Source organism: Aplysia californica, unplaced genomic scaffold, assembly GCF_000002075.1.
Source record: "Aplysia californica isolate F4 #8 unplaced genomic scaffold, AplCal3.0 scaffold00008, whole genome shotgun sequence".
Classification (NCBI taxonomy): domain Eukaryota; kingdom Metazoa; phylum Mollusca; class Gastropoda; order Aplysiida; family Aplysiidae; genus Aplysia; species Aplysia californica.
This window is the reverse complement of record NW_004797278.1, coordinates 944099-958874: the sequence shown is the minus strand read 5'-3', so window position 1 is coordinate 958874 and position 14776 is coordinate 944099. Positions and strand designations below refer to the sequence as shown.

Sequence of the window (14776 nt, the reverse complement as noted above, 5' to 3'; positions counted from 1 at the left end):
TCACACACACACACACACACACACACTCACACTGGCACACACAATGTCCATGTCATAAAGAACGTTCTAATGCATGTGTGGCTGCCCGAGGGTCCCATCAGCGCAGTGGCCTAACTAATCTATGTTTGCTGTGGCTTGCAGTCCTCAGAGAAATCCTATCTAATCCTACCCTGTCCTGTCCTATCTTGTCCTGCCTTGTACTGTACTGTACTGTACTGTTATACTGTTTTACTGCCCTGCCCTGACCTGCACTGAACTGCTCTGCCCTACCCTACCATGCCCTGTCGTGCCCTGCCCTGCACTGCCCTGCCCTGCACTGCACTGCCCTGCACTGCACTGCCCTGCACTGCACTGCACTGCACTGCACTGCTCTCCCCTACCCGTACCCTGTCCTTCCTTGCACTGTGCTGCACTGCACTGCACTGCATAATATGTAGGTAAAGTCCTCAGTAACTAATTTTCCCCGTAGAGCATATTAAATGTTGCTAACACGGTCACGTAAGTCATTATTAAGGTGAACCCTTTTGTCATGAATTCCGACGGAATACCGAGGTGAGGGTACAACGCGTTCCAGAAGAGAAATAACAATTTTCAATAGTGTTGGCTTCAACCCACAAAGTCTCACTAGTTAGTGGAGTTTCACAGCCATTATCCCAGAGTCGTCATTTGATTTTGAAAGTACTATACAGTTATTTTATTTGTGTAATAATAATATAATAAATAGCATTTTGTATGGCTGGTATCCCCGATCGACAGCAAGCTCTATGCGCTTTACACTATTATTATTATCCCAGCAGACCACAGAACACTCAGAAACATTCTCAGCTTCCGAGGAAGCATACAGTGCAAGCAGCTAATTAAGCGCCCAAACACTAACAAACTGACAAGATATTTCACTGTCTATAGCCGGGAAGGCCTACCCATTCCCACCTGGTGAGGAAAATTCGTGTAATAACGTGCCTTTCCCAAGTAAACAACGTCGGTTGCGAATCTGAGAGCATAGTCACTGGGCCATATTATGTTATATTGTTAGTAATGTTGACCTTTACAGACACTCACACAGCATTCCAAGAAAGTACCTAGCCAACCCAGAGTTACCCCTGAAAAACTGAGACAAAAAAACTGAGATTGACCCTATGACAGTTCACACAATGTACAGGTTTTATTTTAACAGTTGTTTTTAATTTTTTGTGTGCATCTTTTGTACCAAGAGAAATCTCAAATTCATGGTAACCAAAGTAATGAAATTTGAATAATCCCGACTCAAAGACAGCATCACTTTTGTTTTCAGTATCATCTTATTATTTTAGAAGACGAGCATTATTTCAATCGTTCTCTCATTAGTGAGCATTCAGACATTCAATCTGTAACAAAACAAGTAGCTTATCAACTTATTAACTACGAAATGTTGCTAACTATTCATATCTTTCTTTATCCAGGATCTTCGTGGACGTCGTGGTGAATCACATGGCGGGTTTAGGTCGTGTTGGTCCAGGTTCTGGTGGCTCTCAATTCAACTCAGACAACCTCGACTTCCCTGGGGTTCCCTTTTCTAAACAGAATTTCAACGCCAAGAGCAAATGTCCCTCTGGTGACGGAAATGTTAATGAGTAAGTCACTAATCTATTGTTGTTTACCGTAATATTGAAAACGTACCCTTACTTTCTGACATTGTAAAACGAGTAACCGAAACCCATTACACTAGTGATATGTATTAATTGTCCACTCCTTGTCAATCTGCCTCTCTTTATATCTGTCGAACTTGAAAGGGTACGAAACACCTGCATATGAAACGCAGGAAAGCATGCCGCCGAAGTAAAGATAAAGGTGATTATGGTCAGCACAAGTTCCAATCTTCCAAACTGTCCAGAAATCCATTTAACGAGAATGTTTCTAGTCACTCGAGAGAAATACACTCAAGTTATTGCTGGTGTTTGATAACCTCGAATAGGGCTGAAATCAATTGTACGCTAATTTGTAGACTTATATAAGGATGGAGACACTGTGTAGTATAATAAGAAAAATGTTCCAAATAGATCCAATGAACTATTTTGCCACTTGCCTTTTCTCTGATTTTGAAAGACAATTTCACGGTAATCCTTTTGGCCGCTTGTTCACTCTAAATAAACTTTACGCTTTGTGGGGAGGGGGGGGGGCACCTTCAACCCTGCAGCCAGTTAGGCGCACATTGCTAACATTGACATATTCAGTCCCTACTGATTTCCAAGAAACCTAGTACGGCAAAGTGGACTGCGGAAAGAAAGCTAAAATATATTTACTACGGATACAACTTCCTTCTATTCAAAGCCAGAAATCGAACTGATAACTGCCTTGCCGCTGGACGTGGGAGCACTTACAGCTACTAACAATTCTTTGAGCAAGAGAACTCTATAATCTATGTCATTTCGAACGGACAACGTTTCGTCTTATACCCCCCCCCCCCCTTCTCGCTCTCTTTCACAGCTACAACAACCCCGCTAACGTCAGGAACTGCTACCTGGTGGGGCTCACTGATCTGGACCAATCTCAGTCCTACGTACAAGACAAGATCGCCGGTTTCTTTAACCACATGATCGACATTGGCGTCGCTGGCTTCAGAGTTGACGCAGCCAAACACATGTGGCCAAATGACTTCAAGGCTATTCAAGGCAAAGTAAGAAATGAGAAGGAAAGATAACAAAACTATTATGAATATTTAGTATGAATATCAATGTAATATCAAGTTCAAACAGCAGCAGTGAGAGGTTGTGATACCTTGTTTTTTGGGGGGTAGTTTTTTCTCTCCAGCGACTAGGACCCATGTATTGGCTTTGCTGAGTTGAAAATGTTCGACTTCCTTTATAAATTTGCGTTCTTTAGCAACCCCCCACCCACCTCTTCCCTGCATGGTATCAGCTTCTATTATCTAAAAAATAATAATACATGGGATAAGCAAAACTATTCCTTTCACCTCAATCTCTTTCTTTCGTTCTTTCTCTTTCTTTTGCAATAAATGTAATATCATATTATATGGTACAGAGAAACACTTTATAATAAAGGTTGGGAGGAAAGTCGGACACAGTGACAAGTTCTTATGCTTCAACAATGGGGAAAGAGCTTAAAGGCAGAGTACTTTGGCTGTCGGTTTTACGCATTTATAACATGTTGAAAACAGGTGAAAACAATATTAAGTTCATGCCTTTATGACAGCATTTCTGCAAGCTTCTGGAAATTTTGGCTGTAATTTTCCCCAGACCAAAAATTTGCCAGAAGGAGGAAGACCATTCTTTTACCAGGAGGTCATTGACCGTAACGACGGCGCTATCAAGGTCAACGAATACTTCGACTTAGGTTACGTCACAGGTAACAAAGCCTATCATTGGGCATAGTGTTGTCGTGTATGGTGTTTATTTTTTTCAGAGCATGAATTAGGAGACGCTACACAAACGAAAGGCCAAAGGCCGTTGCTATTCATAAAGCAGAGACTGCACAGTATATAAATCTGACGTTACAACTTCAACGTGGGTGGTTGGCGGGTGCTCTGGTGTGGTTTGCTCCTTCTTTCCTCTAAACAGCTACCGTCCTTATCTCTCCTCCTTCTTTTTTACGTTTGTTGTTACTCTCTTGTAACACCTCTAATCTTCGGCACTTATATGACCTTATTGTGTTGCAAGTGCCGTAAAACGCTTTACTAAAACTAAAACAACTTCAAAAAGCAACCTGAATTAGTAAGGAGAACAAAGGAGAAGGGTAACAAAACTTATTACCCCCTTCGCCCAAATTGATTAAATAAATAGATACATAAAAATAACGTTTCGAAGTGCTTTAACTATGCAAAACACCTGGGGTCGCTGTTCTATTCTCCCAGGAACATGAGACAGCGGGCTTCAGTGATCGTCGTGATGGGTAAAGACGTGAGGGGTCTTGTTTCAGAAAACGTTTTCCAGCACTTGCAACTCAATTAGGTATATCGGCACCGAAGATTAGGTGTTACAAAAGAGTAACACAAAAAAAAATGACGGAGGAGTGATAAGGACGATAGTATTTGATAGGAAAGACGCACCAACATCATCAAAGCACCCGCCAACCACCAGTCTGAGAGGGGTTTATTTCATGTTTACCGAGAAAAGTCTGATAAACAGAACTGATGGAGCCATGTAGCCAACTGTATATATATGCAGCAGCTCAATAAAAATGGTGAGGGGACAGACCGCGCCTTTTGGTGTTAAACCTTTGAAACTTTACTTTGAACGCACAAAAAAAACCCCATATTAAATCGATATAATTAGCCAAAAAGTGAAATAGGATACTTGGTTTGCTAATTTAAATTTGACCTCACTGGGGTAACGACTAGATAAGGTACGTCTGAAGTAAGTTTTGCTAAAATGCTAATGCAAAGGGAAAACATTTGGCCAGTGAGATTTTTTTACTGACGATTTAATACATTCAGAAGAAATTGATGGTTTACTCACAATTTTTGGAAATCTTTTCCACGTTCGAACTCTTTTATGGCAATGGAAAAGTGGGGAGAGAGGGGGGGGGGGGGTTCTTAAATATAGTCAGAAGGTGCTTTCATGAAAGCAATTAGATGGAAACCGTTTACATCGGTAATACTAAGATGAATAGATCAAGGTTGTCGATGTTAATAAAGTTGAATTTACGACATACGAGAATACCTTTACAAATATTTATTTTTTAAGGAGGCATCCGTGGGCTCCTAGTATACAATGACACTTTACAAAATGCACCAAGCTTATACATTTTTCAGTGCATTTCATTTTACCATATTCTCTCTTTCTTTCTGTCCTTCTCTCCCCCTACTCTTTCTCCTCTCTCTCTCTCTCTCTCTCTCTCTCTCTCTCTCTCTCTCTCTCTCTCTCTCTCTCTCTCCCTCTCTTTAAAATGGTTTGTATGTTTATCTTTACTGTATGTTTTATCTTGCTTTCAGATTTCAGCTTCCTGTATTTATTTTCTCTCTCACTTTTTCACTTTTGATTTTTTTTCCTTTAGTAATTTCCAATTACCTTAATTGCTGCTTTACAGAGTTCCGTTACCTCCAGAAGGTACGCGACGGTGCCAATGACCTGGGCAGGCTGGGCGGTGTCTACGACCCAGGCTGGGGAATGGCTCCATCCGACCAGGCTTTTGTTTTCGTCGACAACCACGACACGCAGAGAGGCGGCGGGTCTCTCACTTACAAGGTAATATCACTCACTAATCCTTTTTCGACATTGTTTGCCTCTTTCAAATTATGGATGTTTAGTTTTGGCATCTCATCCATTTCATCGCAATAATTGTGTTATGCAAAATAATTTAAACTTTCAGAATGTAAGCGACACAGCAAGCTAAGAAATCTCTGAATCACATACAACCGTAATCAATTGGGAGTGAATTCATTCTTGCTGTTTATTATTGGGATGGAGAAATACGACAAAAACGACCCCCCCCCCCCCTTTCCAGAAGGAACACCCGCCTCCCAAAAAAAAAACCCAGACCGTCCCCATACCCAAAAAACAACAACAAAGAACAAAGTACTGGATATATATATATATATATATATATATATATATATATATATATATATATATATAGATAGATAGATGGATAGATAGATAGATAGATACGCGATTACAAAACTATGAAACAAAACCTATATCACAGCAGGGGAGGTAATAAATACCGTGCTGCTGTTTAGTTAATTAGCACTTGTCTGTATGTCTGGCTGGTTCTATTGTTCAGTAACAGAATACAGGGGGCATTGTAAGACGAAACAGGAACAAAGAAAAGAGAAAATTAAGGAGAGAGCGTTTGGTGAATAATATATTAGAGTGAGCGGGCTAAACCGACTTTGGATGAGAGGATGTTAGGAGAAAGTGAGAAAGAGTGAGTGCGAGTGAGAGAAAAAGAGACATTGGATGAGAGAGATGAGGTGAAGAGAGAAAGAGAGAGAGAGAGGAAGAATGAGAGAGAAAGGGGGGGGGATAGCAAAAAACTAGGAGAGTGAGAGAGAGAAAGAGAGAGAGAGAGAGAGAGAGAGAGAGAGAGAGAGAGAGAGAGAGTGTGTGTGTGTGTGTGTGTGTGAGAGAGAGAGAGAGAGAGAGAGAGAGAGAGAGAGAGAGAGAGAGAGAGAGAAAGAGAAAGGGAGATTTTGCAATGGAATAGGCGAGGGGTAGGTATAGGTCCTCTTATCAAAACCCTTGTGCTGGTGGTAACTGTAATGTCTAAACTTGAAAAGCAGCATTTTGGATGCAAATCCAAGCAGTACTGTAAGAAGAAATAATGAGATTTTCACTCTTCCAGAACGGCGCTGAATTCACTCGCGCCAATGCCTTCACCCTGGCTTACAACTACGGGTTCACACGAGTAATGAGCAGCTACTACTTCAATGGCGACGCCGAGGGCCCACCACACAACTCCGACTATAGCACCAAGGACGTCACCATCAAGAGCGACGGCTCTTGCGGAAATGGATGGGTGTGTGAACACAGGTCAGTCTTGATTTGGAGGGTGACGTAGGTCTCTGCAATAAGCTACTGTTTGTTAAGACCACAGATTGATCATTATCACCACCACGACAAAAGCATCAATGGAAAAAAAGAAAACAACGCCACCAATTTGTAAACACCCTTGACGCACACCAACAAAGTAATTATCAGGACAGAAAACCTGGGTGGGGTCTACAGAACGAGGTCTATGGATGCTGTTTCGTTTCAGCGCACAGTCACTTTTTAACTAACAGGCAAAGATTGTGAAACCGGCCGCAAGCGAACCCCCCCCCCCCCCCCAAAGAAATCCAACATCATAGTTTTAAACAAAAACAACAATTGTGTTCCAGCACAACATAACAGTACATACAACCTGGTATGTTTTCTATGCTCGAGATCATTAACATCCGGCCGGTATTTGGGGGGGTGGGCTTTGCAAGAATGACGCTTGGCATAGACACCGGAGAACATTTTTGAATAGGAAAAGAACACAGAAAATTTATTATAATTATTATTATTATTATTATTATTATTATTATTATTATTATTATTATTTTTATTATTATTATTATTGTTATATTGTTATCAGATCTTACATTATTAGAACATCAAAGGATGTGTGTACTGTGTATTCCTTGAATGAGATTCTACAAACTCAGTGGTCCCACGAAACATGTCGAGTTACTTGGCTATATGTAAGCACTACATTAACAGGTAACGTTAAAGTTGTAAAATTATTAAGATTAATAATTCCGTAAGAAGACGTTCAATTTGCATGTTATCTGACTAAAGTAAAAGATCAGTCGAAAAAGAAAACAACGTTCTGATAATAACACATCGACGTACATTCTAAATTCCTATTTTTACCCACTGCTCATTTATCACCAGATGGAAGCCTATTGGCAACATGGCAGCTTTCAGAAACTATGTCGCAGGAACTGACGTCAACAACTGGAAATACGAAGGGGGCGTACTATCCTTCAGCAGAGGAAACAAAGGATTCTTCGCCATGTCTAACAATGATTTCAACAAAAACATCCATACAAGTATTGATCACCTGTCTTCATTTTTGTATTCTGTGCCATTGAACTTTCAAGGGAAGGGAAGTTAGGAAGGGGGCGGAGGCGTTCTGATGAGAGTGTGGATAAGCAAGATTTTAATATGCGATTATTTCTGTTGCGTCACGTGATACGAATGTACAAAAGATTATATTTCCGTGTCTAACTGATTACTGGTACTTTATCATCTTCTTTTCTTTCCTTTTTCTATAGGAGTTTTTCTATACGTGTTGACAAAAGTGTAAAAAGTAGCAATATGTGATAATATCAGGAACCGATACTCACCTAAAACATATAACATGTGCCCTTTATTTCGCATTTACCTATTTGCTCAATCTCCTTCATAGCTTTTTCTGTCTCTTTGCTTGTAATCACCCCCCCCCCCCCATCTCAAACCGGTGACTGGATTTGTACGTTCCCATCTGATCATACGCATTCTTCAGTGCTATCACGTACTTCTCTCCTACCCAGACCTCCCAGCGGGCGAGTATTGTGACCTCATTAGTGAGTGCGGCACCAAGATTAAAGTGGACGGCTCTGGCAACGCCCAGGTCAAGCCTGCGTCAGGCAGTGATCCATTTGTGGCCATCATCACAGGTAGGAGTGATAGATTACCTTTTTCTGATTTTGATAAGAATGAAGATCATAGGTGAGGCATCGTGGTGAAACCAGGCGCTCGTCAAAATAATTAAATCAAGAATACCGGCATTTTTCTGCCTGTTCGGCAGTTCTTATCGCTTAATATAGTTTTTTGTTTTGGCTCATCACCTTATATATTCATGTAAAACACATTTCTGTGTGGATTTACTTAAAGACGTTGCTTAAAGGCAAAGAAGATGTAAATTTGCTGTTTCTAAGAAGGGCTCTCAAACTTTGGGAGTCATATTCTCGCTATATTACCTCTGACACCAGACGATCCTCACCCCCTTCAACCGCAAATATCCCGACTTTTATTCATGATAGATTGGTACCTTTTACAACGAAAGCAAGACAAACAAGCACATTTTAAGATGATCATGATACTAATAACTCCATATATATGCCCAAAAAAATGACGAGCGCTGGATTCCACCGCGTCGTGACACATAGTATACTTTCTTTCTCCCGAGTCCCAATCGATTTACTACATTCTTTACTTGGATACTGCCATTATAGTTGGTTTTTATGTAGGTGTTTTACGCCCCATCGACACAATTTAGATAATTCTAACCCTTCCTGTCCGAGCCATCTTGGGCAGAGAGGGATAAATCACACCAGAAAGACCGAGACACTTGATCAAAACTTTCTCTTCAATCGCGAATCGAACTCGGTCTCCTGCGTGCGACAGCGAAGCGCATCACAACTACATCACGGACTCAAGTATCATGGCTTTGCACATACGATCTACTTTGTCGTTATTGTAATCATCTGATCAGAGCACCCCAGTAATCAGAGTCTCATAAGAGCAGAATGGGCAGTGTTTTTCTTTTCAAACTTGTAGGCATTTTCAGACGAAAGTAAACATGATATTCATCGTTTTTTTATGAGGTAACAAATCTAGAAGGTATTTTTTTTAGCAATATTATTTTTCTACGATATATTTTGGCACTTTGTATTTTAAAAAACCGCACATAATATACGTATATAGGTATAATATACCAATATACCCGTTCCCACAGAATCACATAGCAAACTCATGCGTGAAAAGGGTGAAATGGTTTGGGTTTAACGCCCCTATCAACACTATTAGGTTATTTACGAGCTCAGGCTCGAATCCCCGAACCTGCAATCTCACGATTACGAGTCCGGTAGCCTAACCGCTAGGCTACCGATACCAAACTCATGCGTACACTGATACTTATGTATACATACTGCACTGTCATCTTTCTTCCCTTCTTGGCCCATGGCTACTTTCCCAATCCGTCTTCTGCAATTCAACCTTTTCCTTACAAACGCACACACACACACACACACACGTATACACACACATACACGCACACACATACACACATACACACACATGCATACACACAAATACACACAAAGTACAGTCACGCACAGTCACGCACTCATACACTCACTAATACATAGTATACATGCACTTTTAAGCGAAAATATTCTAATGTGATAAAATCCATTTATATCCTCACTCACTCACTCACTCCCTCACTCACTCCCTTATTCATGTTTGCCTTGCGTTTTTCTTTCTTTTGTTGTCTAACATTTTTCTTTGGTACTCTACAATAAACAATATCGTTAAATCGCTTGAAACAAGCTTCAGTCACATCAAGATTAAAACGTAACCGATACACCTTGGCTTTCCGTATTTAAAGGCATACCACTACGACAAAGAACACATTTATCAGATCATGAAAAAGATATGACAATAGCAATATTAGCATGGTCTGAGCCAGGGAAGTCTGGGAGTTATGTCGTTTTTCCCCAATGATATTCTCCTTCCGGCGTCGATTAATAAATGTTCACAATTTTATAAGGGTCAGGTATTGATAGAAGAAGAAAAGGGTTGTATGCGCTTTTTAAAGGAAAATGTGAATTTGCAAAACCAGAAGATGTCCAAGCCCGAAAAAATCTCCATTAAGAGTCCGTTCACTGTTGGGTAAAATATTGGTCAACTGAAATAATGGTGGCTTTACTCCCATTTTTTCAAGGTCACAGCACTGTGTGGTTGCAATACTCTAATGAAATTATGTTGTTCATATTGTTCTTTATTCAGCCAATGATAATATGTGTCTGTTTAACAAGTCGTGATACATTGCAAAAAGCATACAGGAAAATACAGTAAAATAAACTAGTTGCTTGGGCCCGAAGTTATGTGCCTGGGAAAGGCAATATACACGCGAATTTCCTGTTTGGCTCTGTCCTTTAGGAGATGGACACAAAACTCGAAAGTCCCACCTCTTAAATACCTGATAGTGTTGATGGTGGTGTTAAACCGATACCATTTCACATTTCAAACTAGTTGCGCCTAACCGTAATCTCCTCTTTGTCCACATTGTCTTCCCTCCGTGCTCCCCGCTGGGCCAACGACTACAGGCGACGTTGGAGGGGGATTCCACCCAGGAACTGTATCTCCCGGAGGCGACACCAATACCCAGGCTCCCGGTACCCTCCCTCCTTACCACCCCCCAGCTGATGGAAAGTTCGTGAGGACCATCATCATGATGCAGAAGCAAACAGTGTCTGGACAGGACTTGTTCATTAGAGGAGGAATTGATCACAAACATAGATCAGGTAAGAACATTGTGGCAGAACAACGTAAATAGCTTCTACAGTTGCTGGCACGACCTTTCACTTTGGACTGGTACTGAATCCAGACGCAGAGTCCGAACGTTATTTGAACGATCAATTTATAATTTTAAATCCTTACGAAGCAGCAGTGTGTGGGGTGATAATATTTTGCATGCAAGGTGATTCTGACGGGTACGTTCAATGCTTTCTCAAGTAGCATAAAAAACGAATTGAAAGAGAAACATGACAGTCATGAATCATGACAGATACGGTATTGCTCAATACTTATGCGGACGGCATACCATACTTGTAATATTCGACTTCAGAACTATACAATATTCCTTATCAAAAGGCTTCGTCATTTGAAAGATTCCACATGTATCTGAGGTCTTAATTTTCGATACTATTACCGTCGTCAAGGATCAGATAAATGGTATTGAACTGTGGCAAAATTTCATTACCAAAGTCCGGTTGTAGATGAAACTCACTGTCTGTTGTCATTGTCACACATGAGTAACATAAAAGAAGAGATCGAACTGGTACAGGTAAGACAACTTGTCAAAGTCTAATGATCTGACCTCAGTTTGGTTCTGACTGTTTTCATCTTAAAGATCATCTGCAGTATCCACCGTAAGCTTGAAGTACTCACAATCTATATTTATAAATATTTGTGAAAGTTCATCACTTCGGTCGCCTAAAACTCCCGAACCACCTAACTTTCGAATTTGAGAAAAAAAAGATAACGGTGGTTCAGAAACATTTAAAGGGTGCACACTTATATTAAGGAGTCGGAAGTCACTGTAGTTTAATTTTCAGTTTTTCATTAGTTTCGTTTAGATCTAATCTTGGGAAAGTCCGTCTTCTAGGAGGCCAATGTAAACAAATGAGACTTCCGTTCACAAGAAGTACGCACTGTTTCCACAATGACTTGACAATCGATTCTTTTGAGTCCGTTCATCGAACGGGTGCCCAGCTAGTCTGTAATAAAACGCGTGGTCCTCAAAATAAGAGATTGTCCCCAAGAACGATTCTAGGCAAGGCTACTGATGACCTCAAGCAGAGTGTCTTGGCGCCTTTGTAACCCCTTCCCTTACATTGGTGTAAAACGTCTATGCCACACCTACAAAGTGGATCAATCACTTACAAATCGCTCCTATATATTGTCACAGGCTGTACCAATGACGCTACCACCAGTGCGTGTGCCATCCCCATCAAGCACTTGGCCGATGGAACCTCAAATCACTTCGCTGGGGTAAGTAAATTTAACGTCCTGTCCTTCTGTCAAAAACAGTCATACAATCCGCAAAGCAAACTACTACTTTATTATAAAGATAGCCCACTGAAAGGACACCTATCTGAGAATAAATACTTCTGGGGGGGGGGGGGGTCAAGTTAAATTACGATCCCACTATGGCAGATCCTTGTGGGCTGCTGGTCAGGAATACATGCATCATAGTGACATGTCATAAATGTTAAGTCTATACTTTTGGAATGTCATTAATTGCTAACCAGACAAACTGTTTGCTGTTTATAGCGCACTTTATGATTACGATTCTGTATTTCCACTCATTAGGATTCATAAAGGTTTTGGCTATTTAGAAGGGAACGTATCTTTGTGGTGTAAGAGAGCAAGACTGTCGATTTTTACCCTCCGAACGTGAGCATTTTTGGAAACACAGGACAACAATCAAAACCCACTCACCCCTGCCTCAGTTGATTTCATGAAGAAAGGCCGCAAACCCAGGTCGTATCTCATACTAGGCTTTTTTTAAAGCATGAATTGTAAACGGAGTTTTCAAGAGTGTTCACTGTCGTCGCACGATCTTAATGGAGATGGACAGCGCTGTTCATGAGACTTATGGGACGATTCAATTGAAATAACGAGCAAACGACCAAACCACAGCCATTGTAGTCAAGAGGCGGGAAGCCACTTTGGGGGGAGGGGGATGATGGCGGAAGGTAAACAGCAAACATGCAATGGAAGTTGTGCTAAAAGGATAGAATAAGAGACGCACCAATGAGAGAGATGATCGAGAAATGATGTAGAACGTGGGAGGATTAGTAATGAGGCAGAAATTTGAACAATCTCTTGACGGAAATAAAGAGAACTATAGCTGACATGAAATTAAAGGGGGAAGTGAGAAACAGAGGATAAGAAGTTACGTACAATGTAGACATCAGAAATGCAAGAGGAAGGTCAGTAAGATGGACGTGATTAAGCCAATAGACTAGGTGTAAGGTCTCCGTATAGATATAACTCGAGGCATACTTATAAACAAATCTAGATTCATTGTTTGAGTTTGGCGACCCTGTCAACAAAAGTCAGGTCCAGGTGGAACCAGGTAATGTACGTCAACAATATCCAATTTACCAAGTTGGGAAGCCTTATCAAATTCCTCAAAACTATACATTTTCTAATTCCTTTTTATTTTGAATCTGTTTCGTTCTAGTCGTAGTTCAACATCCAACTAACTGAGCCTGCTGAGCTCCAAGACCGCACACCGTCGATGGTCGAGATGCTCGTAGAGCACGTGCTATGATTTCGTTTTCTAGAAATGGACGCGCCGATGCTATACTGGCAAAGTGTTCTTTGAACAACAATGTAACAAGAGGAATAGGCTATCTGTATAAAGAATACGAGAAAGTTTGTGTCGTGGCTAAAAGACAACAAATAGTTCCACTTTCAAGTTATCAGAGCATTTTTACCATACTTCTTTTGACACATAAGCTTGAAGAGATTTCGATGATTTTTCTTTTTAATAGAAACCCTTTATGCATCTATTTTAACGAGGCCTCAGGCTCATACTCTTAGGGCAGTGCCAGTAGATATCACCTCCAAAATCTAGATACAGGTTATATTTATTACCTCCCTAAAAAACATAATAAAATGAAAGAAACTAATTCCAAAACCCACCGCCAAATACCCCTAAAGAAAATGATTATCCAGATACCTGGACTAATGATCCAAATTTCGCTCTGTTAAAGCAGTGAATGAAGAAGTAAGAACAGCTGTTGGCACTGAGTCCTGCCTGCATTTCATAGAGAGACAGAGAACGAAATGGTTTGGCCACCTGTTACGTGTGTCATCTGGCCAGCCAGCCTTGAGAGCAAACAGCACTTAACACTCAGGCTATAAAGGAAGAGGAAGGCCACGCAAAAGGTGGATTGAGAGTGTCAAGGAAACCCTGAGAAAACATAATATCACAACTGAAAGAGCTGCAGAGCTAGAGCTGGCCTACCATAGAAAACTGCATCGCCCCGCGACGCTTAACGGCACCAAAGGATAAAAAAGTAAAAGTAAAGTGGTGAAATATTCCTTTGTTTGCTTATTTGGTTTCAAATTACAATTTTATTGTACCCGGAAATTGAGTCTACCAAATGTATGAAAAGTATACCACTACAATCCATGACTGTGGTATTGTTCATCCGTTCTGTTTTATTGCCTTATTATTGGTTGATATTTGTGTCAATTCATGGAAGGGATATTTCTAAACATGGACAGACTGGTAGAACAATCGAGCCATCTGGAAAGCAAAATGGATACAAATGCACGATTAAAAACGAGTTTCCTAATATTTAAGAATAGACAGAAAAAAAACAACAACAATGAGACAGACTGTCAGAAAATAGCCAAACTCCTTTTGGCCACCCTGAGAAATATAAAAATGAGACACAAAACGTCAATGTAACAATCAATTGCAGGTGAACGCGTGGAAAAAGGGGGACAATTTCCTTGATTGGTATGGAGCTGAATCAGGTCAAGGATCCTTCCATGGCCGTAAGGCTCAGGGAACCCCAGCCTTCTGGTCCACAAATGATAAAAGCAATGCCGGATACAACGCGCTCAATACGTGAGTAAAGACACTCGTGTGTGTGTGTGTGTCTGTGCGTGTGTGTGTGTGCGTGTGTGTGTGCGCGCGTGTGTGTGTGTGTGTGTGTGTGTATGCGTGTGTGTGTGTCTGAGCGTTCGTGCGAGTGTGTGTATGAATATGTGTGTGTGTGTGTGTGTGTGTGTGTGTGAGAGAG

General features: G+C 40.9%; 1 protein-coding gene across 1 annotated transcript in view; it reads left to right on the top strand.

Annotated features, from left to right (window-relative positions):
- The window catches only part of LOC101845812 (alpha-amylase), a gene marked incomplete at its 3' end in the record, with an annotated part of 19013 nt that extends 4412 nt beyond the window's left edge, over positions 1–14601 (top strand). The window contains 10 exon segments of the mRNA XM_005089680.3: positions 1440–1610; positions 2464–2653; positions 3234–3342; positions 5023–5180; positions 6280–6467; positions 7353–7510; positions 7994–8119; positions 10556–10753; positions 11920–12002; positions 14453–14601. Of these exon segments, the coding sequence (XP_005089737.2) occupies positions 1440–1610; positions 2464–2653; positions 3234–3342; positions 5023–5180; positions 6280–6467; positions 7353–7510; positions 7994–8119; positions 10556–10753; positions 11920–12002; positions 14453–14601 (1530 nt within the window).
- Positions 14602–14776: the final 175 nt, after the last annotated feature.